Source organism: Streptopelia decaocto (genome assembly GCF_964273445.1).
Source record: "Streptopelia decaocto genome assembly, chromosome: 13".
Lineage (NCBI taxonomy): Eukaryota > Metazoa > Chordata > Aves > Columbiformes > Columbidae > Streptopelia > Streptopelia decaocto.
In genome coordinates, this window is record NC_138668.1 from 6,974,781 (window position 1) to 7,001,778 (window position 26,998).

The 26,998-nt window shown below is 54.0% G+C and overlaps 2 protein-coding genes across 7 annotated transcripts in view; one reads left to right on the forward strand and one right to left on the reverse strand.

Annotated features, from left to right (window-relative positions):
- Positions 1-12,915: 12,915 nt before the first annotated feature.
- On the reverse strand, positions 12,916-26,424 carry SCNN1G (sodium channel epithelial 1 subunit gamma). 2 transcript variants are annotated; one of them, XM_082064807.1, is made up of 13 exons: positions 26,382-26,424; positions 24,005-24,332; positions 22,871-23,165; positions 22,241-22,434; positions 21,187-21,290; positions 20,582-20,745; positions 17,646-17,744; positions 16,338-16,455; positions 15,840-15,918; positions 15,694-15,751; positions 15,292-15,353; positions 15,015-15,090; positions 12,916-14,637 (listed from the first exon to the last, which is right to left on the reverse strand). In XM_082064807.1, the coding sequence occupies exons 2-13, from the start codon at positions 24,322-24,324 to the stop codon at positions 14,248-14,250; spliced, it is 1,959 nt and encodes a 652-aa protein (XP_081920933.1). In that variant the 5' UTR covers positions 24,325-24,332; positions 26,382-26,424; the 3' UTR covers positions 12,916-14,247. The 2 variants fall into 2 exon arrangements, with proteins under 2 accessions (XP_081920933.1, XP_081920932.1); XM_082064806.1 differs by lacking the exon at positions 26,382-26,424 and adding an exon at positions 24,620-24,743.
- USP31 (ubiquitin specific peptidase 31) overlaps positions 25,066-26,998 on the forward strand; it is a 29,420-nt gene continuing 27,487 nt past the window's right edge. For 3 of the 5 annotated variants that reach the window (XR_014185329.1, XM_082064802.1, XM_082064804.1), the window contains exon 1: positions 25,067-25,811. Coding sequence is in view for 4 of the 5 variants with exons in the window: in XM_082064802.1 (XP_081920928.1) it covers positions 25,221-25,811 (591 nt within the window). In the remaining variant the exon portion in view is untranslated. Of the gene's footprint in view, positions 25,812-26,998 lie in introns of all 5 variants that reach the window. The other 2 variants (XM_082064805.1, XM_082064803.1) reach the window with 2 other exon arrangements.

A 26,998-nucleotide genomic window follows, 5' to 3' on the forward strand; every position in this document is an offset into this window, starting at 1 on the left:
GCTGCCTGCGGGAGAAAGCCACAAACAGCTGTGCGGAGAGGCAGGTTCGTGTTGTGCCAGGGGTGCTGGTGTTGGCAGCAAAGCTCAGCCGGGTCGTTCTGTGGTGGGTTTATCGCCCGGGAGGAGCTCGGAGCAGATGCTGCTCAGGGTCCCCCCGGGGCAGTGACACAGCCCCGCACCTCCCCAGAGGGTACGCGGGGAGGTTTGTGTTTGCAGTTCCCAAAGCCGTGAAGGTTTTTGTCACATCCCTTCTGGCTCCACAGGGGTGAAGCGAGTGGGACCTGTGGGACATGGCTGTGCCTGCGGTGACCGACCCGGGGCTGCCACGGGCTGCAGTAAATGGCAACACTTTTTTGGATGTGAGTGTTTTCTGTGCAAACAGGTACATGTCTGACATCGTCTGCAACCTCTGCCAGCACTGGATGAACCAAGCAGTGCACACACGAGCTGCTGTCAGGTAGAATTCAGGCTAACAGCATTTAGTATTCAAACTAATACAAGGCTTAAGACAACTTTCCTTAGAAGTAAAAAAGCATTACGGTGCAGCAGGCTGTCAGAGGGGCAGGAGCAGAGGCCCTGGCGCCAGCAGCACCTTTCCCAGCACCAGGAATGTGCTTGGTGCTGCTGCCCGCAGAGCCAGGACAGCCCATTGGTTTTTTCCACCAAATTCCTTTGTCTTTCAGATACTATCGGTATGCTCCCGCTGCTCATGTGAGGGATGCTGCATATTTTACATTCATATTGGGAGTAAATAGAACATTTTGTGCTGCTATTTTAAGGTGAGAATTTGTGTTACTAAATCTTGATATCCCGAGGCAGGATTTCAAAACAAACCCGAGTCAGCTGTTTAGAACATTTTTCAGATTTAAACGGTAAGAGAACAGAATTAAAGATTAATGCTGCGTATAACTCAGCATCGTAGAAGAAAGAGTGCTGAAATAACACAGCAATATTTCAATAATGAGCAGCACTCAGCAATGCAGGAACTAGATTAACACACAGTTACTTGCAGATAAACTCCAAAGGTTCCACAGAGCTGAGGGGTGGGCACAGGTCTCTGCAGAGCCGTGGCAACCGGCTCCTCCCTGCTTTTTTTTTAAAAAAAAAAATCTAATGCTGATTCATTGATTTATTGGCCAGATCTGCAAAATCTCCTGAGTAGTACATACAGAGTTTGATAAAAGTATAAGCCCAATAGATTTTATGACGCCTCATTCCGTGATGCAAAGAGAGATGATTTTCATTGCACACGCTATTCCAAGTGATGTTGGACACAGCGGAACACTGAACATCTCTCTTGAAGGGAGAGCACTTTGGAAGGAAGGAAGGAACTCCAGCAGTTCCCTCCAGGATCGGAGGGAAGGCTCTGCTCCCATGGGAAAGTGTTTTGTTCTCCAAGGAACACATGTCCTGGGACTCGGACCTTCCAGACCTCCCAGACCTCCTGGACGTCCCAGACCCCACCCCACCAGTTCATCCTGGGCTCGTCCTCCCTGAGCTTGTGCTGCAGCAGTTCCCACCCGCCTCCTGCAGAAGGTTTGTTCACAGTTCACATCACATTGGGTGCTCACTGGCTTTTGGGCAGGACTATAATGAAAACAGGAGCAGCAACCTCAGCCTCTGCTTAACCACCCGCTGCTGAAGGGAAGACACAACACGTGTGGCCATTCTGTCCGAGCTTCCTCTGCAGGCACGAACACAAACCAATCCCAGGGCACCACCTCAACATCAGCCTCTGCTTTATAAAACTGTATTGGCAAAATACATTTAAATCTAGAGAGACTAGCAAGGCAAACTAGTAAATATTTTCCACCTTTTAAGAAGTCCAATAAATGATTTAGATTAGATTAAAATTTCAAACACACCCACGCGGCGCTGGGCAAGCTCCAGCCCGGCAGGACCTGCCTGGCCACATGCCCTGCGGCCGCTGTTTGCTCTGCCCGGAGCCGCCGGCCCGCGGAGGGACCCCGCGTGTCCTGCACATCCCTCCGCATCGCTCATCAACCTGACACTGTGGGAAGATCCTCTTTTTTATTGTTTCCTAAGGCTGAATTTTAGCTTTTTTTTTTTCCCTGATGGCAATGCTGAGACATGTACTTTGTTGAGGAGCACACACAGAGTAAAAGCTCTACTTTCATAAAGTCAAAGATACCGCACAGCTAATTTTAATGCTGCTTTATCTTTGTTCACGGTTTTGCAGAAGCCATCAATACACTTGTTCTCCACCTTGAATTTATTTCCATTTAACCAGCAAACCCGAGGGTGCTGTTTGCAGAGGCACAGCACGCTGGTGACAGCGCGGGGCTGGTGCTGTGCTGGGGAAGGACACCCAGCTCAAAATCAGTTCTAAGCAAAGACTGGAACACCTTCTATTTCACTTTATCTCTTCAGCTCACCAACCGTAAAAACTCTGTGCTAAAGGACAGCATTTTCACATTTTTAAGTTAGATTCAGGCCACAGTGTGGAAAATAAGATTAAACTAGTTTTTAGATACGTTTGAAACTGATTCAGAACGTAGGTACCTGCCAGAGGGAGCACAGGCATGGGGCTGCAGATGGGGACAGGGATGGGGACAGGGATGGCTGGAAGAACATCCTCAGGCAAGATTCCTGCAGCATCCCTGGCCCGCCATGAAAACACGCGGCTCCCAAAATTAAGAAACCAAGTTAGCAAAGGTGTGCTGGCAATACAGCCGAGCAGACTGTCACTGGTTTTGCCGGGGGCATCTTAACGTGGCAGCAGAGTGGAGGACTCAGGTTTACTCTTCCTTTAGGCATAAACTGTGATTTAACAGCTCATTTGATAAAGAAATGGCTTTAAGCAAAAGCTGTGCTTGGCCATACTTGGATGACTTTTTTCAATCTTTTTTCTCACATTAATAGTATTCTTCTTACCTTTATTTCCAGAATGTTTCCAAGTGACCTTGTTGTTTCGTTCTCTCTGTGAAAGCCGCTCTGTGCACGGTGTCCTGTGCGATGAGGAGCCCAGGCCCCCGCTGTGGGGGTCTCCTCGCCCCGGCGCAGATGCTCAGTGCTCGGATGCTGTAGTGGGCTGGAGGGGCTTCGGTGCTGGGTTTGGTGCCAGCCTGGAGCCTGTCCTGCTCTCCCCCATCGGCTGCTGTGCCTGGAGCAGAGAAGTGACACATGAAGGACAACCAGACCCACCCTCCATCAGTACACAGGTAACCCCTTCCCAGCCCCCCAGAGAAAGGGAGTGGAGGAGCAGAGCAGGACTGGGGACCTGATGGACACACGGCATGCAGGGCATCGAAATGGTTCCAGAAACATGTCCCTGCTGCTGCCCTCAAAACCCGCAGTTTTTGCACAGTGTGGGCAGCTCAGCAGCCTGGACATTTGGCAGCTCCCAGCTGCCACTCACTGGTTTTATTTCTTGTTTGGCTGCTTCTTCCAAGGCCTCAGTCAGGGGAGAGGAACACACACCCATCAGGCTCCCTCAGTCCTCTTTCTCCTTTGCAGTTTTTATTTCACACTGCTCCATTTGCAGACCCAGTCCCTAATGTGCAGATAAGAACATCAACCTCATGTCAGCCCAGGTGAAACTCCTCCACTTTGTGCTGACATCAGACTCCCACATTAGGAAATGATGGTGTTGGCTGTGTCAAATCTCCTCTGGGGTTTTCCTGGGCAATTGCCACTTCAGGGAAACAGAGACATAAGCAAAACCCAGCACACTGCTGGGGGACCCGGCATGGTACCTCAGCTGCAGAACCACCCGGCACCGCTGAGCCTGACTCTGCAGTTGATCAGGACTTCACTGGGACACAGACAGTCTGGCCTCTTAGGGCACCACTTGCTCCTCAGCCACCTTCTCCAGGGCCTGGTGAAAAGACTTTGTTTTCCCAGAGGGAACTTTTATGCTATCCTGTGGTATTTTTGCAAGTTGGAGGAAAGGTTTTGATTGCATCACAAGTTTACAGGTTGGTAGTTGGACAAGTGGAGCAGTAACGTGTCAGTGAGCAATGAAAGCCCTTTCTGAGTCCCGGGTCACAGGGTGCTCAGCAGATGCTTGGCCTCATGTTGTGTGTGCACAGAGAGCTCAGACGGCCACAGCTGCCCCGCTCCATGCAGGCACCTTCAGGTCTCTAATCCTGACTGGCACACATACAGCACTCCAAGAGTATTTACACTCTGGAAGTTCAGATAGCATTTGACTGACTTTCTGTTCCCTATGTTAGATCGTCCATCCCTTCTTCCCCTGCCTCCCTAACCCTGCATTTCCCGTGATGTCCCTGTCCCCCAGGATGATGACAAGCCTTCCTCCCCACGTGCCAGTAAGGTCACATTGCTGAGAATTAACTCTGCTGCTTGTGCAATGAATAAGGTGAATCCTGGAAGGTAAGTGGAGCAAACCCTGCAGCAGCTCCCTCCCCAACCCCAGCCCTCTCTTTCTGCAGCAAGGCCGATGTCCCAGAGAGGGATCAACCTCTGCCCCCACCTGGACACAGCAGCAGGGGTGGATGCACATTTCCCTCAACAAAGGAAACGGGCAGTGAAATATTCAGAGAGCTGCTGTTTGCTTCCATCCCTTTTATCAGGGCTATTAAAGAAACCCTGTATAAATGGAGATTAAATAAGAACGACTACACCTGAGTGCACATCATGCACATCCACGGTACCCAACCAGCACAACACCTGCCCCGTGGCTGCAGAAGCAGCGACACTGAGGTGCTGGAGTGGTGCAGAAACACGGCGACCTGACTTCAATTTGTCATTCCACCCCCCAAAAAATGTCAACAAAGGGCTCCCCTTCTTTTTCTCCCTCCATAAACAATACTATGTCTTAAACCCGCATCCTCCACTCCGAGAAGCAGGGGAACAAAACCCCGAGTGACATTTAAACGATGACATTTCACCTGACCCACGCGGGTCCCCGCCGGTCCCTTTGCCCCGAGCCCTCGCGGGAGTTGCCGGTCGCCACGGGCATCCTCCGGGTGCCCTCGGTACCCAAGGGACCAGCCAGCGCCCCATCGCCCTCCCAGGCCCCCCGGCCCCTCCTGTGCCCCGTACCTGCCCGTGCGGCTCCGGCAGCGCTCCCGGTGCGGGCGGGAGCGGCCCCGCCGGCTCCCCCGCCCCCGCCCGCCCCATCCCGCCCCTCGGCGCTTCCGACGGGGCCTCTGAACCTCCCTCCAGCCGGAGCGGCTCCGCTTCAGTCGGGACTCGTCCAGGCTTCCTTGCGAGCTTGCTTGAATTTTCCCCCAGAAATTTTAACTTGCTCCCAACATCCCCCCCGGGACTCGCAGCTACTTCTCCTGCTCCCGCCCCAGTCCCAGCGGCACAAACCTCCCGGGACGCTGCCCGTACCCCCCGCAGATGCCAGGGGAGCTGCGCCTCCATCCCACTGCGAGGACATGAACACCGGGCCTTGTTTTTCCCCCCAAAATTAAAAAGTTCCATGAGAAGGGCGGGTGCTTCTTGGGCTGGTTTGAGATGTCCCCGGCGCCGGGACATCACCTGGCTGCTGTGGCTTCCCCTGTGCCAGCCACCACCAGTGCCAGCTCTTTGGCACAGGACAAATGACCAGTAGGATTTTGAAACAGTTTTATAACCCTTTTTTAAAAAAGATCTAATTTTTTTTTTAAGATCTTATAACCTTTTTTTAAGAAAGAAGTATAAGATCTTACGCTTTATTTTTTTCCTAAGAAGAGACTCCCTGAACAGCTGTGTTTACTATCAAGCCTGCTGCTGGCCATGCTTTCCTGAGAGTGTTTTGTACACTGTGCGTCTGTCAGTGCGGACCTCAGAAGATGTTGATGCTCAAATAGAAGGGTCAGGACACTGCCTCGGTGGCACTGGCGGCTGAGCCCGAGAGGTGATGATCTCTTGCCAGGAACAATGAGCTCTGCTTCCATAAAACGACAATGAAATTAAAGACTAAGCAGCTTTTCTGTTTGCTTCTGAGGGTGGAACGTGAGCGGCTCGAACAGGGCCGGTGCCCTCATGAACACGCTAATTGTCTGCGATTTTCACGGTGGTTAGCATGGGCTTCTGCATTTTATGACTTAATCTTATGTGTCTTGCACGCTGATTTCTGTTGATCCCTCAGGGCAGCTGGGGAGACACATGCCCCTCACATTTATTCTCTGTGTTTTCCTGCACTGGGGCCAGTGTGCTGCACAGCACAGGGTGAAATCCCTGAACCCAACACTGCTGGACAAACAGGGTTTAGAGGTAAAACCCTGAGCATCTTGAATGACTGTGGGAGATGTTAACTCCTCACAACACAACAGCAAATGTGTATAAACCCCCTTGGAACTATAAATCACTGGAGAGCAGCAAAGCATTGTCAGAGGTAATGATTGCCTCTTACTAGGAGAAGTAATCTCAGGTTCTTGTTCAATCAGGACTTGGTCAGACTTTCCCAAATGTCCTCATGTTTTGTTGTTTCGGAACAAAAGGGATTTTTATTTTTAAATTGTACAAGTGTACCTCCTGCCATTATGTCAGAAGTAGAATGCGGGATTGTGATTAAACAGTATTTCCAAGTGAAGCTAGAACAAACAGGTTTGATGGAGAGTACTGGGACTTACCCAGTTTCTAACCTCTGTCCTGTCAAAATAATTGCCCTCATATCGCTACTTATTTCCCTGGAGAACAATGTCTGTTACAGCACTGGCAGCTCTAACGCTGAAAATAGAGCAGGCTGCATTTGTTCGGTGGTTTGAAGCATCAGCTGTGAAGCCAGTGAAGCCAAATGACCTTGAATTTGGCTTGACTTTGCGTTGTCTCTCTCGCTTGCTTCATGGGAAAGTTTATTTCATAAGCAAAACCCTCCTGCTAAAAATACAGCTGAAAACCATGATGGCAAGCTCCTGTGCACCCCTGGCATTGTGTTCCGAGTTGGGGTGTTGTGTTGGCGTGAGGCACCGCTGACAGCAGCTAAATACAGCTGAGAAACTGGATACACGGGACAAGTCACCCAGAAAACACCACCATTGGTCTAAGCTGTAGTGTTTCGAAAATATCAGCTGGTCCTAAATTTATCTGGTAAAACGAAAATATTTTAATGGTGACTGGAGCAGATACAAAGGTTGAAAGGATTTCTGGAGCCCAATGCAGAGACCCCAGGACAGCTCTGTAGGGAGGAAATCACCCCAAAAAACCAGCCCTGTTGAGAGGGCTGAGTCCAGGTCCATAGAAAAAGCACATGAGTCGTTCATATCTGATTGTGTGTGCATCGCTTTGGGCCAGATTATGCCCCTGGGCATGGTGGGTGGGTGAGGTCCCAGCTGTGGTGGCAGCCGTCAGACCTGAGGTCACTACTCGGTGCTCCGAGGTTTGATGAGGACCCAGAAAGGCTCTTGGGGCTCCAGAATCAGGAGGTGAGCAGCGCTGTGAGTCCTGTGTCCCTGCCCGGCCCCTGCGGGACACCCTCCCGGGCAGCCCCTCTCCCAGGGTGCAGGACAGGGGGACTGGCCACCCTGCCTGGCACTGCCAGCCCACGTGCACCTGCTAATTACACGGGATGCAGCAGGAGCTGCGAGATGTATGTGTGCAGCATTAGTCACGTCTGCAGCCTGGCTTCCCATCCGATGGCTCTGGGTGTGCAGGGAGGAGTGTGCTGATCCCAGCACCTGTCCCAGTCACCAGTCCCTGTCACCGTCGCTTGCCCCACGTTAGCACAGCAGCCTTGGCAGCGGGGACGCTGCTCCTGCCCCGCTCTGCCGAGGGAAGCCGGGCATCGCCCGTTCCCATGCAGGGTGCAAACAGCCTCATTCAGCACTTTAATAGCTTGGTTTATCAGGTGCACTTTCAGAGACACACTGTCACTAAACAAAATAGAGTAATTTAGTTGTGACCAGTAAAATCACAGTCAAATGATAGCGAGCATCTCACTAACCAACCTGTACCGGTAACTGCTGCGTATAAAACCTTTTTAACTGACCTCTGTTTGCGTTACAAAGATCAGGCAGTAAAACCGAGGCTGGTTTTGTTTTACAAGCAGCAGCAGAGGCGAGGGAAGTGTCTGGGGCTCAGTCGGTGCTGGGGGCTTGGTGGGTGCTGGGGCCACGCTGCCAGGCGCTGTTGTGCACCCCAGTGCGAGCCACACTGCGGGGATGCGGCAGGCCCAGCTAAAGCCCAGCTCAAGCCCATCTCAGGCCCAGCTTAGGTCCATCTCCCTTCAGCCGCAGCCTCAGCACCAGTTCCCACCCCGGTCCACCCCACCGGCTGCACTCCGTGCCTGGGGGAACCTGCGGCTCTGGGCACAGGATGCGCAGGCTGCGTGCTCGGGCACCACCCATGGGGCTTCCCCGGACCCCATCCCTGTCTAATGCCTGTGACAGGGAATTAGTTGCACTCATTTGCCTTGTCTGCTGTAGAAGTTTACTGGAAAAATGAACCCGCCTGCCATTATTCCAACCTCTGACAATGCCGTAGCTGCGGTGGGCTCTAGGGATGCCATGGTATCCTGGCACAGGCCAGGCAGCGCCAGTGTGGCGCCAACACCGTAAAGATCCCCATGGGCCGGTGCTTTATAGTCCTCTCCCATGTTCTGGGGGAAATGTGAAATATTTTGTGACTGATGAATTTTTATAACAAGAGTGAGGAATGATTACCCGTTGTGATTATCTAGGGGAACAGGTTGTACCCATCAGGATTCATTATGTAAACTTGGGTGAGAAGGTCTTAAAACACAAGCAGGGAAGGTACCGCAGTGAGAGGCGTTGTGAAAACAGAGTGATTCACCGCGGCCCGGGCTGGCACCTGCACCCCGCCGAGCGGCACAGGGACCGCATATCCCTGGGACTGCGGCGCATTTAAACTGCAGGTGAATAAATTTAGTGAATATACACATTTTTCTGTCTGTAGAAATATATTTGGGCAAAGTACCTGAGTGTAAAGAGACAGAAGTGATCACGTATCAGTGTGCTGGGTGGGGCTGGGTGCGTTTGGAGCTGCTGAGGTTTGTCCTCTAGCAGGAGGCAGGTCAGGGATGTCACAGTTTGTGTCACTCAGCCGGACAGAGGATCTGTTGCTGAATGTCCCATCCTGCTGCTTTCGGGAATGTCACCTGACAGCAGGGCTGCCAGGGCAAAAGTGCTGTCTGGGGCAGCACAGGGTATGGTGTTGGGGGAGAGCGTGGGGAGCTGCGCAGGGCTGGCAGCCTGTCTGCACCCCCAGAACCCCTCCTGCACCCCTGGAATCCTGCCTGCACACTGGGCAGCACAGGGATGCTTGGTCCTCTGGGGGACACGACCTGGGATTTCTCTTCTCCTTCCCCTCCAAGCCCCAGCTCTTGCTGCTGCCGGGGTTTGCCGGCGCTGCTGGCCCAGCCCCACTGCCGGCTTTACCGTGTGTGCTGGCAGAGGCGTGGGGGCTCGGCCGGTGACTCCGCGCCTCCCGGTCCGGCCGGTTCTCCGGGAGATGCCAGCCCCGGGATTAGCGCCGCAGTCGTGTCCTGGCACGTCGCTGCAGAGGGAGCTGCTGCAATCGCGGGTTCACCCCTGACTCACGCTCGCCTGAAACCCTCTGGCTCTGCCACTGCTCAGGTCCGTGCTGGGGATGCTCCAGCTCCCAGCACCCTCCTGGGCTGGTGGGGACAGCTCAGACCTGGGACACCGCTCTGGGAGGCCCAGCGCTGGCTGTGTGGTGTCACCCGAGAGGGGCAGTGGGACTTTCAAGCCAAGGCAACAATTTCATACAACAAAGTTCTCATCTGCCAGCACCTGCAGTGTCACACAGTCGCCGGCTGCAGCCTCAGAGCCGGGTTGGGCCCTGGAGCAGTGCTGGTCGGGGACTCTGGCTGTGGCTCCAGCCAAGTCACTGCTGCCCATCGGGAGCAGCTGGAGCTCCGGTGTCCCGCCCAGGGGCTGAACTGATGCCCTGGTTGTCGGGGGCTCCGGTGGGCTCTGTGGGTTTGCCGGGGGGTCCGACCAGGGATGCAGTCGCAGCCCTACCAGCACCTTCCTGGCTGCCTGGAGGAGAAACCTCCTGATGCTGGCAGGTACGGAGCTGGCTCACCCTGCGCTGAAGTTGGAAGCGTGAAATTCAAACATCCACAATCTCCAGCTCTGTGTCCAGGCCCTCCCAGGGCTGCAGCTGGTTCCAGGGCACTGTGGAGGCTCAAAGCCTGGAAGCATTTCCATAGGCATGTGCTGGAGATGCCTTTCCCAGCCCCATTCACATTAATGAGGCATTTAACTCCCAAGCCCTTTGTGGACCACTGCAGTGTCACCCGGGTGGCCCAGGCAGCCTTTAACCCCATGGGTGCTGCCCGGCTGTACCGGCTGGAGCAGCCCTGAGTTGTCCCTGGCTCCAGGGAGGCTGGAGTGTCCTCCCCAGGCTGACGTCCCTGGGGGCTGGGGACACAGTGCTTGTCCAGCTGGGACCTGGATGGGGTCAGGATGTGTCTTAGGTTTGTCAAGGAATCCATGCTTTATTGTTCTTTGTCACATCCTGGGCAAGTTTTTCATTGCAGTTGACTGGGAGATTGGATGCTCCCGTTTTTCTCTTGATCACCAGATGAAGTTTTGTCTGTCAGGGAAACCTCACATCTGTCCGTATTTGGCCATCCTGTCTGTGAGTCACTTTTGGGCTGCTGTTCATGCCAAGGAGTGAAACAGGCTGAGTCAGGGTGAGAGTCTTGTTTTCCACCTGGGACAAGCATTTGCCAAGCAGTTTCGATTCTCGAAAGTATGGAAGCAGCAGGTCCTGCTGCTGCAGCTGGTTTGTCTGCACGGCTGCTCCTCGCTGTGGTGTTGGCAGCTGGTGTTTGCACAGCGGTGTCAGAGAGCGGGAGCACAGGGACGGCCGGAGGCCAGTGCTGGGACTGGTCCCTGCCCTGTGGGCGCTGCCACTGCACTGGGACAAACGCATGTCACAAACCCTCCTGGCAGAACAAGCGCCCGCACAGCCCTTGCTGTGCTCCTCTGTGGGGGCAGCTCAGGACAGGTGCAGACATCAGGCACCCTCACAAGCAAAACACCTAAACTGATGGGATTAGGGTAAATTGGGAAGATTTTTCTGGAAAAATCAGATTGGGTCTGTGCCCCTCAAGGCTGTTACTGGGCAATCGTGTGTTAAGCAAGATGAATCTGGTCCTGGCTCTGGCCGTACCCCCACAATGCGGGTGTGGGGGTGTCTCCTTCCCAGCAGGACAGCAAAGGGCCATCATGCTCCGTGTGTTTGCAGACCCTGTTGCTGTCTGGGCATCACTTGCTGGGGGAGGCGCAAACCTTCTCTGTGCAGCTGGATTTTGCAGCTCCTCAGCCCCCAGCAGCTCCTCCTCACCCACCACTCTGTGCCCTCAGCAGCTACATCCCTGCTGCACGGCCTGTGCCGCAGCCTTCCCCTGAGACACCGGCACCTGCCCGCTGTGGTTTGTTTCAACACCTCTCCCCAGCCCGTCCCTCGCCCGGCACCGAGGCCGCGCTGTGCTGCGGTGCTCCGGCCGGCGCTGTGCTGGTTGGTGTCACAGCCGCTCCCCTCGGCCCTGGGAGCAGGGGCTGCCGGCTCCGAGCCCCAAGCCCTGCCTGGGGCTGGGGGCTCCCCCAACACAGCGTGAGTCTCTGGGGACTGTCCCCATGGAAAGAGACAGAGGATCCCTCCCAACCACCAGAGCAGCAACCGTGGCAGCGGAGGAAGCGATATCGTGGAATCACAGAATGATTTGGGCTGAAGAGATTTTCAAAGCTCCTCCAGTGCCACCCCCGCCATGGGCAAAGGACACCTACCACCATCCCAGGCTGCTCAGAGCCCATCCAGCCTGGCCCTGAACCCCCCAGGGATGGGGCATCCACAGCTGCTCTGGGCAGCCTGGGCCAGGGTCTCACCACCCTCACGGGGAGGAATTTCTTCCTCACGTCTAATCTAAATCCACTCTCTTTCGGTTCAAAGCCATCACCTCTTGTTCTGTCACCCCAGGCCCCTGTCAAAGGTCCCCCTCCAGTTTCTTGTAGGTCCCTTTGGGTACTGGTGCTGCTCTAAGGTCTTCCCAGAGCCTTCTCCAGGCTGGACACCCCAACTCTCAGCCTGTCCCACTGCAGAGCAGCTCCAGCCTCTGAGCATCTTCACAGCCTCCCAACAGGTCATCAGCAAACCACAAATTTTACTGCCTGTTGTTCCCATAAACTCCAAGCTGAGTTTCTCAAACGCTTTGAGTTTATGATGTTTAGTGTGTGTGTGTCAGAACTAATTCTCATACTGTCCCAGGTATAATAGATTTCTCCGTTTAAGGTGACTCAGGACTTCCATAGAGTTCAGTGTTTAATTCACAATGAAGTAGTCAATTTCTGTAGCTGCTCTGTGGCTTTCTGCCTCCCGAGAATTGCTCCTACAAGGAGAAGAGGTGCTGCACCTGCCCTGAGAAGTAGGCGCAAAAAGCATCTACAAAAACCCCATGCTTTTCTGAAGAGTTTAAAGTGACTGTTCATGCCAAGAGTGTCTGGCAGGACACATGTCCTGGGTTATCGATCGGAGAGCTGCAGGGAATGCTGTGCTTCGGCACCTTCGCCCTCAATCAAATATTTTCCTTATTAGAAGTGCAATCATCAGCTGTAAAGTTTGACTGGTCAATACACCTGCATTCTGGCAGGATTGGCACCTCTTAGTTTATTTTAAAACGCTTTTGTTTTGCTCTAGGGAACCTGTAAAAATACAAGGCTTTCTGAAATTGCCACTGGTTGAAGCATCATTGGCTTTACAGCTCTTGCTGAGGTCTGGCTTTGCTCTAACAAATTCTTCGCTGTGGGGCTTTGCCTGCACTGGGAATTCCCCGGTACCCAGGGGACATTCTGGGACCCAGCCAGTGACAGCTGTGTGTCTGTGTGACACAGCTCCTGGCTGCCACTGTAGGTCCCCTCTAGGTACTGGAAGGCTCGCATATTGCTGATTTACGAAAGAAAAAAAAGCAGTTATTCAAAAATATATCTTTATTTTTTTCTTAGTTTATCAGCTATTTAAATAATCCACTTAAAATATGTTTTATTGCACATTAAAGAACCTTTCTGAATTCTTGCTGTCCTATATAAAATAAGCTTATACAGAGAAAGGAGAAGAGAGACTTTCTTACATGCACACTCTCACTCACTCTTGCTCTACACAAACCCTGAGCAGCCAGCCCAGTGCAGGTGACACCATCCCCAGCACCGTATGTGTGCTCTGGGCTGCTCCAAGAGCTGGCTGTGGTGGGACTGGAGCGAGGGGGGGGCACGGGGCCAGGTCTCCCCACCGCGCTCCTGCCCGATGGGGAGCATGGGCGGCATCCGGCACAACGGCTGCCAGGAGGCCACACGCAGGGGTGGCTGTGGTGCTGAGGAACAGGGGGGTGTACATGAGGAGGACACACCAGCGGGCAGATGCACCCCCGCGGGGCTCTGGTTCCCCTGGCACTGCCAGCACCAGGACAGCAAACCAGGTGCCAGGGGAGGGCAAGTCCCTGCCCAGATCAAACAGGTAGAGAGCAGCCAGGTCCCTCTGAGGCTTCTGGGGATTCACGTGTGGCCAAGGCCACGCGCTGCTTAATGAGCTCCTCTGAGGTTCCCTTTAAAGGCCTGAGCTTGAGCAATGTAAATGGAGCGAGCTTGCAGAGTATTCAGTTCATTACTGCGATACAAATTAGACTTTGTGCCCTCTTCAGATGATTCTCCTGAGATGACTTTGTTCCTGTACTCCAGCTGTGTGCTAACTTGCTCTACAAGCACATCTGTGGCTATTCTCACTTTTCATCTCAGAATAAAGAGCTCCTCAGGCCACCTTTGGAATCAGGTCCCTAATGAAAATTCAGCTTGAGAGCTTGCCTTTGATCCATTTTGTGCTCTTCCCAGACCTTTGTCACGTCCCTTCCTACAAATGTCATGCTGCACTCCTGAAAGCCCCAGGTTTTTCCCCCAAGTCAAGCCACACTGCAAAGAGCAATTAGCACTAAGACTCAGTGTGGCATCAGTCTGCAGTGGAGCAATCCCTGCCCACGCAGTGGGGTGTGCCAGCTGGTGCCAACGTGTGACCCTGTCTGACAAGCCACCCCAGCTCAGTGCCACGTCCTGCTCCTGCCACCTCCTGCAATGCTACTTGAGAGTGGATGATGCCTGAAGTTCCCAACGTCTCTGAGCCCTTGGCTTTTGTGTCTGAGCTTTGCTCAGAAAAGCTTCGTCTGCAAGTTCAATCCCTGAATATGGGTCTGACCCACCAGCCCCTCAGTGCTCATTTGGACGTGTGCCCATCACCCTGGACACGTGGGTCCAGCACCCACCTCTTCTTTTGGCACCTGGGTGGGTGCATAAACAAGCGTCAGTGCTGCCCAACCTCCAGCGTGTCGGGCAGCTGCTCCGTGAAGGCAGTCTCTAGCCGCAAAGTGCTGTAGTTGGGGGGGGGAGTCCTGGGCAGGGGGCTGCCCTGGGGCACTGGCAGGCGCAGCGCCGTGTTGAAGGTGGGCAGGTCCTCGTCGATGCAAGCGGGGTTGTCGTGGCCCTGCCTCTCCAGATCGCTGGCCTGCGGTGGCTTCCCTGACCTGTCCCTCTTTCGGTTGTTCCACCATTTCTTTGCCTTTTGCCATTGGCGACGCATGACAATGGAAAATGAGTCGATGAAGAAGACCTCCACAATCTCGATGACGCAGACGACCGAGCAGCTCATCCAAAGGCCCAGCTGGCCTCCAAAGTTGGAAAGAAGAATGACAAGCTGGAAGAGAGGAGAGCACAAGGTTATCAGCTCCTGCAGGTGCTGGACGTGCGTCCATGGCACTGTTAGGGTGTGCAGGAAGGGTCTGTGTGAGTGCTGTCAAACACAGCCAAGCCCTCGCTTGGCTGCCCATGTTGTCCTCTCCTGCTCTGCTTCAGCGGGAGCTGCCACTGCCCATGGGCTGCCCCGCTGCAGGGTTGGGACTGGACACTTGGAAAAGTGGCTCCAGATAAAAGGCTGCAAAGGGCAGGATCGAGCACCCCAGTTTCCTGGCCCTGCCTGGATGGGACCCTCCCTGCCAAGTGAAAACTTCCAGCCTGGTTGGGAGGAGGAATCAGTTTCCCGGTGCTGAGCGGGGAGTGGCTGCGCTCGCTTACTGTGTTGGCAGGATTCTCTGAAATGAATCTCTCGTTCAGGTCTTTGTAGAACACCATGAGGTTCGCGAGGTCCGTCCTGAGAGGAGACACAGAAGGCAGGCTGAGAGCTTAGTAAAACAATAACATGAAACATACTGAAGAACTATGCAAATAACCAGTTGGACCAGTAGGGCTAGGCCGCTCCAAGGGAGCTTTCTCCCCAATTGCCATCATTAGGGCTGCTGAGATTGTATCTGAGCTTGAGGTGCAAGCTAGAAACGCATACAAGAAAACTTACTTGTTCAGCTTCTTGTTGATTTTTTGCCCTTTGTCCCAAGAGAGAACTCGAAGCATCCAGTCCTGGAAAAAAGACCAAAAATACTGCTATAGCTGTGTGCATGTGTGTGAAAATCCCCTGGGAAGGGAGCTCATGCTCCACACCTCCTTGGACCAGTTGGGGTGCCAGAACGGAATGTGTGTGATGGGCGAGCTGTCCCAGGGGCACCTCCCAGCCCACAGCTAAAGTTTAGTTTAATAGTGAACTCCTGGAGGGGAAGCCCAGACCTGGACACTACAGACTGAGCATCACTGAAGTGCTAACAAACACCCCAGGGCCCTGACTTCCCACTAAACCTCAGGGTTTATTTAATGCCTCTTTGTGCCATGACGCTGTCACCCCAGAGTGCAATGAGGAACTGACCTCTGACACGGCGGATGGCCACTGGGCGATGCTGGTGGTGAGCGCCCACTCCTTGAAGCTGGGGAGAGAGGCAGGCTGTGAGCTGTCAGTGGTGAGCGAGCTCCCCCGCACGCAGCGTTTCACCCCTGGTCGCGGGCAGGACTCACCTGCAGGCGTCTTTGCAGATCTGCTGGCAGCCCAGCTGCTCCTTCACGAACTTCTCGTGCAGTTTGTAGTAGCAGTACACTGCAAGAGAGAGCAGGAGACGTGTATGAGAAGATGGGAAGAAAAGCAAAGATCTTTTGCTACCTGTGCTAGAGTGGGGCTTCTGGGGTGTCGGTGGCCTTTGTGGACATCACCTGTGTGGTGGGGATAAAAAGATTTACCCTATAAATGTCGCAAAATACTCAGAGAAGTGTTTGTCACTTCCTATAAGCACGAACAATTGCCTCACACAGTCGAGTCCACCACTCGATACTTTTGTGGTGTGCACAAATGACAAGCAATAAGAACAAGTGTCAGAAAGGAGTCCATGTGAGCAGCAGAGGCAGCCTCGGGCTCTGCGGTGGCAGGTGGCTGTGCCGTGGGCTCTGGGTGCGGGCAGGGCTGTGCCGGCTGCGCAGGGATGCACCGACGCGGGCGATGCGGAGCTGTGGGACACTTACTCCAGTTGGGGTTCTTCTTGTAGTTGCAGTACTCTGCCCCGGCGGGCAGGGGCTGCGCGTACTGGGCGCAGCCGCACGAGTCCACCATGGCCTTCTGAAAGCAGGAGTGCAGGCAGATCTGGGGAGAGAAACCAGAGCTGCAGGCTGGGCAGCACGGGCTGCGCTCCCGCAGAGCCAAGGTCCGGGCTCGTGCGCCCCAAAAACATCCTGCTGAGGACGGTAGCAATATGAGGGGAACCCCCTTCCCGTGGGCCTTGGGCTCTGCTGGAGTGAACACAAACACAGGCAGAAAGTGCTGTGGAGGGTTTAGGCTCTGGTGAAAGAACTAAGAAGGTAATCCTCTCTGGGGGTGTCCTGTGAGTGCCCCCAGTTTCCCTACAGCCATCAACAGCTTCAGTGCTGCAGTTGCTACAGCCAAGGAGAAGGTTTTGTGTCTGCCATGGCACGTGGCTGATGAAACAACGAGGTGAGGGATGTGACTCCCTGCTGAAAATGTTCTCAGTTTCTACCACGTTTTGTTGGTGCATATTTGGAGGCCTTAATTGTGAGGATTAACAGGGCAGCAGAATCAGTGTTTTGTGCTAAGACACTTGATTGTTGGAACAAGCAGGAACTGAACCTCTCTTTTTGAAGTCCCAGCCATGAAGCCTTTTCGTCACAGCCCTTGTGAGTCCTGAGTTTTGGTGAAGTACTGTTACTAAAAACCTGAGATAATGTCTGTGTGATCCTACCTGGCAATTAATCTCAGCAGATATCAGGCATAATAACCCATAAAATAAAAATCCAGCCTAGGCACAGCCTTTGCAGTAGGCAGCAGCTAATGGAATTACAGTTCTTCAAGTGGAGGGTGCCAGAACAACCGACACTCTCCAAGAGGACCCAATTACAGAAACCATGCAAAATTAGTGGAAACTTACTCTGTAAACAAACATTCTGCTATCTGGATACTGATTAGATGGTATCTGTTATTCTTGGAGTCCTAAAGGTCACAATTTCTGGCTTCAAGGGTTACTAAGCTGCAACATTTACTTGGCCAATATTTTCCAGTCTCACATTGCTTGAAAATTGCCTAATGAGCTCATGTTCTCCCTTTATCTACCAGGGCGCCTAAGGGAACTTCAAACATCAACCACTTAGGAATAAAACTTGGATTTTTAAAAGTGCTGTGGCATTTTACATCAGTGGTTAAAAGCAGCGACTCTACAGCTGGACTGTTCACAATCTTGGATCCCACACTAGAGAATACTGTAAAGGTTTTTATGAATGTAGTTTTCAAGTGACTGATAAAACTAAATGCAACAGATTTACCTGGAGTGAGTAGCTCTTGTTATAGAGATTTTCCACTGGTATGTCCTCACCAGTCTCCGTACAGTCACTGTAGGGTTTGCTCAGCTTGCGAGACTGAGTCTGAGAACCAGAAAAGAACAAATCTTGTTTTTTGGAGTTCACAGTAAAAAAACCCAAAGGATTTAGTGGCAGTTCATGAGAATTTTGAAACGGTAAGTGATGGGGCAGGCTCCAACAGCATGTTCACCTTCCGGCATCTCAAACGATTTGTCAATCATTTGTCAGAACAAGGGGGATTTTGTTTGTAACATCCATTTCCCAAAACACTGCTCTGGCTGGGTTATCTGCTGTCTTCCTTGAACCCCTCTGCAGGAATGCAGAGATGGTATAACAGTAACAGTGAGGATTTCTGAAAGCAGATTAATTCATGTGTATGTTTTCTCTCATTGCTCAGCCCTGGAGGCTGTGCAGCGTTTATCCTGCTGTTTGTATTCGAGAGAAGGGCCATTGCTGCTGGGGTCTGGTTGGTTTTCTGTGAAGACCCAAACCCTCCTGGGCTGTTGTGCTGCTCCTGTTCTGTGGGTAAAAGAGCACTTCAGGCTCCGCTGGCACTCAACAGCACCTCTCCAGAATCACTCCAATTCAAAGGTTCACATCTCCTCCAAGACTTCTTCCAGGTACTGGTTTGACCTTTATCTCCAATAAGTACTAACACCTTTTCCTGTTCTGCAATCTGCCTGGAGAAAAGAGCTCTGAAATGCCAAGTGCGTCCCTGCAAGGTCTGAAACTGGGGCCTGGAGCCCCAGCTCCACCGGACCTGAGCAGCTCCATCCCTGCACCCCGCGGGCTGCCCAGCCTCACTCAGCCCTCAGCTCCTGTCTTTCTGCAGTAATTATCCACTTCAGAACCAAGAGAGTGGCCTGAGACTACAAGAAATTCCACCCATTTACGAATCCATTAACCTATATTTCTCTACAGAGTTTGAAATTAGGGGCTGATCCTACAAAGGATTGATTTAGGAGGAACCCGAGAAATGCCTGCTCACCCGTAAGGCACTGAGCACAGATCTGCAGCCCAAACCCTACAGCAAGCGTCACCGCTACATGGATCAGCTCTTTTAGAAAGATGCTCAAATCCCTCTTTGGAGGGAACACAGAAATATAGCATTTCGATATTAGAGATGGATTACTTACGAAAACTAAACGAAAACAGCTTTTGGCATGTTTTTAACTTCTGCAGGCAATCTAATGCCCGGACACCTGCCTCGTGCCTCATTCTGCTGCTGGATCTTCTAGCAGACGACAGATCCTTTGTAGAGATTTTTTTTTTTGTCATGGCTTTATACTACAACAAAAGCTTACATGTTCATTCAGGTGCTGAAATAATTTCCAAACTAAATATTTAACTAAAGCACTGCAACTCCTACCAAGCGATGCCTTGTTTGCATTCCAAACATATTGGAATATTTTTGGAGGCGGGGGGGCAGTCCTAGTACATGGCAGAAATACAGGAGTGGTAACCGAGACACTAACGCTTGCATTTGGAAAACAGCGGCTGCCACGCTCCAGCCTGCAGTGAGCAGAATTTGTGCAGCACGTGTTCACTGTGTCCTCCTGCATGTGTCTGGGTGCGGGTGCAAGGACCGATGGGCACATGGGTATCCTGACAACTGCACTGCCCCGGCAGGCTCCCTGCTCTCCTTCACTGGCAGAACAACAAGCGGTAGCTTTTGGGTTGAGTCCAGAAGGGGAGTCAAGCTTCCATCTCGCCTGTTAGGATGCAATCAGATTGCTTCCTCCTGCCAAATCTTTTCAACATCACCACTGAGATATGTTCCATCCTGGTTGTTGCACTAGAAGCAACAGTCCAAATCTACTGCGCCAGGTAAATATTACATTAAATACCGAGACTCTGTCTGCGGTGACTTTCTCCAGTACAGTGTGATAGTTACAAAGGAAACAGTCTTGCAAGACTTTTCATCCTTTGCACCATTCTGGTTCTCCTGCTCACTGTTTGTTTGCTAGGCAGCACTTTTCCCTACTGGTTAGACCAAGCAGTTGCTGCTGGTTTTCCAGACGGCTGGAGATAGTTAACTACCTGCACATTCTAAACCCATCAGCCCTGTTTTTAATGTCTTTTCTAATGCATGGACTATCTCGATCTGGCACACCCAGCCAGGACAGATAAGCAGGCTGGCTGATGCATCTCACCCAGCCATCGGGGGAGAAAAGGCACAACTGAACTGCTCCTTTAACAGCCCATCCAGATGAAAGGGGACAGCCCGCTGGCACCGCTCACTGCTCTACCCAGAGAAGCCCCTTGGGTCAAATGCCTTGTCTGTGCTACACTAATTGGAGAACCCTGGAGGTTCTGCCCGCCCCCCGCCCCGCCCTTGCTGACAGTAACAAGGGGCTTCACTAAGCTGGCAAAAGCACTCACAGCCCAGGCAGGTTTCTTCACAGCTGGGATGACAAGAAACTCAGCAAGAGGAGACTTACACCCAAACAAATAACAATAGTTGAGCTGCAGTCGTTCCTACAGACCTGACCCTAACGCGGGTTCCCCACAACCCGAGCTTGTTCTCTGCCACCCCTGGAACCTGCATGGGCTGCAAACTAAAGTGAAATGGGGCACTTGAGTACACATTTCTGTGGTTGGGGATTTTGCTGTGAAAACAAAACAAAAAAATCCCCTGGAAAGGCAAGGGGTTGGAGAAAAGGGAGAACAAACAAAATCCCAGCAGCTGTTTGGTTTATAAAGAGCTGATTTTCCAACAGGAAAACCTGGTTCAGAAAAGTGCTATCACAGGATTTTTCTCGGGGCACTTCAGCTGCTCAAGTGTGAGGTATTAGATGCCTTCCAGCTACTGGTTATGTTCAAACATCATATCAGCTCATATTTACACCCGTTTCAAGGAAGTGGTGCCGTGCACCTGGAACAAGGCTGCTGCCACTCACAAAGTGCATCCCTATGGAGGTGGCCGCTGCCGTCTCAATTTCTGTGCCGATGTCTTCAATGAAGGGATATTCGTTCTGGTCATGGACAATGATCTTGGCTCCCGTCGATGTCACTAGGAAGGGGTTGTAGTCTGCTTCATCTATATAGAGAACAACCTGCAATCCTGGAGGAGAGACAGGGCAGGAGCAGTTACACAGGCAGCCAGAGCCGTTTTGCTGCTCAGGGAGGGCAGCACGGTTTCCTTAACGTTACCTGGCCTAAAGTAGAACTGTAACAACCACACAAAACCTTTGCAGTGCCAGACTGAGACACTTGCAAGCAATGTCCCTCCGCAGCCCCAAGTACAGCAAACAAATAATAGAACGTGGCTGAAACTTACTTCAAAAAGTTACATAACTGGGAAGCAGTAATTTCAGATGGAAAACATTAGTGATGCAATGATATTATCTCTGTATTCTCTGGCAACAGTTTGCACTAGTTCAAACAAGCATTTCCCCAATCAGCTCACACATCTAGAGCCAACACATCAATCACTCTCCAGCAGGATCCAGTTTGCTGAGCTGCTCGTTATCTCACAGTTCCTCCGCAAACGCGGTTTCCTCACCGTACTCGCTGCCCGCAGTCGAGGTGCTCAGGACCGTCCCGCTTTCTCCGCTGTTAAAGGTGTAGCAATTGCCGTGCAGGGGGTGATGGAATCGAGTGAAGTGCCTGGAACAAATATAACACTGCTACAATGCCCTCTGCAGTTGTAACTGGCTGTGGGAGAAAATCAGCAGATTGGGGCTTTTTGTTCTGACAGAGACATAGCAGAACTGGATAGTTGCTTTTTTTTTTTTGGCAAACAGTTTATTTTGCTGGAAAGTGTGGGTCTTTTTCTTAATATTTTGAGACTACATGGAAATATAATCTGGTTTAATAGCATCAGGCAGTGAAAAGTTTAGGAGGTTTTCACGTGGGAACTGGGGCTCAGAGCATGGGGGAAGCAGATTTACAGAACAGAGGAAGGTGGCAGGGACAGCATCCTCTTCCACTGGACAGCCAAGTGTCTAAAGGAACACAAATCTTCCTTTTTCACAAAAGATATCACAGCTACTGTGGAGCAGGGGAGGCTGAGGACACACCTTTGTGATTCAAGTACATTCATGTCCTTCCTGCGAGCATCCCCTCCCAACTCAAGCAAATGTCTCGATTCCAGGAAAAGATGTTGTGCATTTGCATGATTACATGCACAAGCAAATTGCCTTCAGTCATGAGAGGTACAGTGGAGTTCACTTTGTGCATGGCTGTGGGGAAACTGCTCAGCCTGTGTACAGGTGCAATTTTATCCCCACACGGCATGGATTAACTCTGCTGCTGTCCCCAGGACGAGGGGACGGCTCCCCTGCTACCTGGACACACAGGAATTGAACTGCCACCATCATTTGATTGATCATTAGATTTGATTCTGCCAAAACCCAAGATTATATCTGAACTGTGGACAGCAGAATTAAGACAAATTAAAGAGCATAACAGAAGTTCACAAAACCACGAATGTTTGCTTTCATTTAAAAACGGAAACGATTCCTGCTGGAATTCAGCAAATACCAAATATTCAATTCCTATGTATTATGTACTTGGAAATAAGCTGTTAAGCTGGCAGGTATTTTCTGTGCACTGACCTTTTGTCACAAGATAGGCCATCAAAGAAACATGTCAGTAGAAGGTCATCAGCAGAATAACTCAATTTTTCTTTAGTCTCCAAGGGAATTTGAGCCATGATGTTCATGTAATGCAGCTTGTACCATTCTTGGATAGCATTAACACCAGAACTGAATGTATAAAGTGCACACTCACTGCTGTTGTTTGCATCGCACTGATAATTACAAAGGGGAAAAAGCATTTCAGATGAAATGAAATTATGTATTCTACAAGGTATGTGTGATACCATTTCTCTTCCACAGTAATAACCACCTAGAGGTTATAGTGGCACAAAGGGGATAAAGGAACATCAAAGACCCTTCATTCAGGGCTAAGTGATACGATCAAATGTTTGAGGCCCAGAGGAAAGGTCACAGAAGGCACTAAGTCTATTTGCACAGGCTTGAGGACAGCATTTCTCTTCCTGAGAGCTGGAGCTGGCTCTGCAGGCAGCCAGAGAGCCACGGCAGAGGAGGCAGGGGAGCGCATGGACTATTACTCACTACAAAGCCACTTAAGCGAGCAATAGAAGTGGCCGGAGGGACATCAACCCAAAACACCCCTTCGTTGCCTCACAAGGAACTTGCTGACCAAGGAGGAGCGACACTCACCAGCTGGAAGCCAATGATATCATTTGAATCCCCAGAGTTCACTATGGATGAATCCTTGTGGAAGACGCTGCCCTCTATTCTCCTCTTCTGGCCACTGTGAAGCTCAGTCGCTGTCCTAGAGAAATCCTCAAACTGCAGCAGAGGGATCTGCTTGAAGAAGTCACTTGCTGTGCTGTTCCACTCATCCACCGACCGGCGCACCTTGGACTTGCCCTCTGAAAATCCATAGAAAGTCTCCAAAGCTTTTTTTGTCTCCTTGTCCAGTTCAGATAAATAGACTTTCATGGCACTGTACCTGCATTGGAGACAACGTGACAGAAAGTGACATCCCACCCCATCTCACCTCACCACCCGGCTGCAGCATTTTGCCCCCCACACTGTTAATCCCATCGCTTAGAAAAGAATTCTGTTGGAGACTCACATCGATCCCTCACTACCACATCAGGTCACAGCGGTGTGGGCAGACACCGCTGCGCCCACGGCCAGGACTCAGAGCAAAGACCATCATAAGCAAAGCAGCCTGAACTTGCAGAGAATGCCCCTGCAAAGTCCCGAGCTCCTTGCAGGCTGTGTTAGCAGCCCAGAGAGGCAGAGCATGTGGAAATACAACTGCATTTGTGCCAGGAGGCACAGGAGAGCTGGATCGCTTGCAGGGACTGGGGTGGGTAGCCGGCAGCAGAACAGGTATCAACATAAAGTGTAATTTGGCAGGACAAAAAGTATCGTTGATTGAAAAAGTCAAAGCATCCTATAAGGAAAAAAAGAGGCAACAAAAGAGTGACAGATGTTCCTTTTCCTGGAACTTTGGTCCTGGGATAAAGGGAATTTGAAGTGAACCACAGAGCCGACCAGAGACTGTCTGGAGCAGAAAGGTAAATCAACTGAGTCTAGCTCAGCAGGCAGCAAGTGAAGGGTGCGATCGTAACCCACATGCGTCTGAAGAGCATCGGCACAGAGGTGAACACGTTACTCAAAGTGCAGTACAGGGAAACCCTAGGGGTGGGAAGGGCTCCTGGTGAGCAGTAGGGGAGGTGTGGGAAGGTTTGGTGCTGGGCTGGTGAGGGGATGACAGACTGGCCAGGAGCTGGGTACCGCCTGCCCATGTTGTCGGCTGCCCGGCACCCCGAGCCTTACTTGTAGGGGTTGATGTTGCAGATGGTGACAGCGGGGAATGGCAGCTTCTGGAACTGGACGGTGACAGAGACCGAGGCGCTGTAGTAGTTGATGAGTAGCTCCGCACACTGCCAGAGGATCAGCCCCACGGCGCTCAGCGTCAGCAGGATCCAGATGAAGCGGCGCAGGCGGCCCCGGGACACCACGATGCGGCGGCAGCCGTGGGTGTTGGTGTTCAGGCAGTACCAGCGCATCAGTTCGCTCAGCGTGGGCGCCTGCGGGCCCCGCACCGGCAGCGTCCTCTTGATCCGCGCCGTGATCTTCTTCTTTCCGGGGGCCATGGTGGCGGCTGCGGGAAGAAACGCGGGGAGAGACACGGGGAGTGAGCGCGGCCGGCGGGATGGGGACAGGGTGTGGGGACAGCGGCCGGGACAGCGGGGGCCCGCTGCCGTTTGCCATGTCACCGCCGGACGGAGCCCCGCGCTGACAGGGCCCCGCCGTCCCGCCGCCACCGACTGCGGAGCCGCCAACCGGTACCCCCGCCCCCGGCGGACGTTTCACCGTGAAACAGCGTTTCCCGAGGCAGGTCGCGCCGGCCGAGGCAGCGCACGTCCCCGGCGCCCCCGCCCGCCTCACCTCGGCCGCCCTCCGCGCCCGACGGGGCCATCCTGCGCTCCCGGCCCCGGCGCCACTGCCGATGGCTCGACGGCCGGCTGCCCCGGCACCTACCCCCCGTCGACCGCCCCGCCCGGCCCGCCCCGGCCCGCCCCGCCCCCGCCCCCGCTCCGCGGCCGCGCAGCGCCGCCCCACGGCGGCCAGCAGGGCTGGCAGGACCGGCGGGGCCGGACGGGCACACGCGGGCAGGCTCCTGCGGGCCGCGGCGAGGGCGGAGAGCCCCGGGGGTCGCCGCGGGTGGCAGGGCGCGGTGCCAGCGCCACCGCTGGTCCCCGCGGGGCCGGGGCGGGACCGGGACAGCGGCGGGGCGGGGTCCTGCCCGCCCCGCCCACCCCGTGCCCACCACGCCCCGCCCCCTGCCCACAATAAAGATGGCGGCCCTGCGGTGACGCCTGCCCGCCGCCAAGGTGGCGGCGCAGTCACGTGACGGCGCGCCCCGCTCCGCCCGCTGCATGGCGGCGCCGTGAGGCGGCGGAGCCGCGGCGGCAGCGGCCCGGCGGGCGGGATGCGGCGGCCGGCGGGCTGAGCGGCCGGGCGGGGATGCGCGCTGCGCCGCGCAGCCATGTCACGGGTGAGCGGCCCCGGGCCGGCCGGCAGCGCTAAGGAGAAGCGCTCCTTCAGCAAGCGGCTCTTCCGCGGGCGGGCGGCGGGCGGCGGCGCGGGCTCGGCCCCGGCTCCCGCCGCCGCACCGGCCCCGTCCCCATCCGGGCGGTCGCTCGGCGGGTTCATGAGCCGCGTCTTGAAGACCCTCTCCACCCTCTCGCACTACAGCAGCGAGCCCGAGCCCCGCGGCCCGCACGCCCCGCGCCTGCCCCCGCCGCAGGCGGCCGGCGGCCTGGGCAGCTGCTTCCCGCCGGGCCCGCCGCGCAGCCCCGAGCCCCCGCCGCGGCCCGCCGGCGGCCCTGAGGCCGTGCCCGGCGTGGCGGGGCTGCGCAACCACGGCAACACCTGCTTCATGAACGCCATCCTGCAGTGCCTCAGCAACACCGAGCTCTTCGCCGAGTTCCTGGCGCTGGAGCAGTTCCGCGGCGGGCCGCCCCCCGCTGCCGACGGGCCGCCGCCCGCGCCCGGCGAGGTCACGGAGCAGCTGGCGCAGCTGGTGCGGGCGCTCTGGACGCTGGAGTACACCCCGCAGCACAGCCGCGACTTCAAGGTGAGCGGGCCGGGCCGGAGGGGCGGCTGCCGCGGCTCGGGGGCGGGAGGGCCGAGTGCGAGGGAGCCGGGCCGGCCGGGCCCCGTCCCACCGCGACCGGCCCGCCGGTGCCCTCCCTTCTGTCATGGGGACGACACGGCCCTGGGAGCCCCTCGCCTGGCTGCCGGGCTTTGCGGGGCTGCGCTGGGAGAGGCCTGCGGTGGCACCGGCAAACCCGCGTCCCTCGTGTCCCACGGGTGGCACCGGCAAACCCGCGTCCCTCGTGTCGCATGAGTGACACCGGCAAACTCGTGTCCCACGGGTGCCTCATGCCACTCTGATGTCAGGCCGTGGTGGGGCCTCGTTGCTGCTACACGCTCTGGACCAGTGTGAAAAGCCCCTGGCTTGGTGGGCTGCACACCGGTGGCTCTGGAGAGCCATGCTGGCTCCCCGCTGTCCTTCAGGGGACACCGACCCTGGCTGGTGTGGGCGTCAGGCCAAGGGACAGTGTGTCGGTGCCACCAGTGCGGGCAGCTGTCCCTCCGCTCTCCGTTGTCCCTGAGGTGAGCGTGCTGCCACTGCGTCCCTTACTGATGGTGTTGGAAGCCGGCTGCCTTTTGCTGGTGAAAGTGCCCGTTTTGCTGGTTCATACCGCTGTCACGCTACCGTTAGAAAAGTTGTGAGTAACTGTTGTTGTGGCGCCAGGAGCTGCAGGCACGCCCAGAGGAGGTGACAGCTGAGAGGGGCCTCGCAGCGGCCCCGAGCGCTTGGGACTTGGGGCTGGTTTGGGGAATGAGTTGCAGGGTGGATGGCAACTAATTCATGTTAATGCCGTGGTGTTGGCCCAGCTGCAGCCCTCGCGCTGTGTTTTGGTCCGACAGTGCCGTTTCCTGCCCCGATGTGGGCTCCGTGCTGTCCCCAGGAATTGTGGTGATAGAGACCATGTTCTCCACACTTGTGGCTTAAAAACACCCCGCGGTGGTTTGGGATTAAGTGAGATACAAGTGTTTTGAGAGCGCTCCAGGCCTACCTTGCTTCTCGAAGCAGTACAGACATTGTGAAGTCTTACTGTAACAGCAACTCCCTGGCATATAAAACAGTTGGCTGTATGAGAAAATGACAGGGCGGGTGGTGGCTTCCACACCATTAACTTAAAGACCTTTGCTTTAGGGGAATTTTTTTGCAGAGTGAATTGGAGAGGGGATGCA

Excerpts from the sequence above, each read along its gene's own strand:
- SCNN1G (XM_082064806.1), bottom strand. The coding sequence starts at position 24,650 with ATGGCCCCGTCGGGCGCGGAGGGCGGCCGAG. Across the intron at positions 21,291-22,240 it reads GGCCTATCTTGTGACAAAAG|GCACTTCACTCGATTCCATC; the intron begins GTCAGTGCACAG and ends TATTTGTTCCAG. Across the intron at positions 20,746-21,186 it reads GACTGCGGGCAGCGAGTACG|GATTGCAGGTTGTTCTCTAT; the intron begins GTGAGGAAACCG and ends TCTCTCCTCCAG.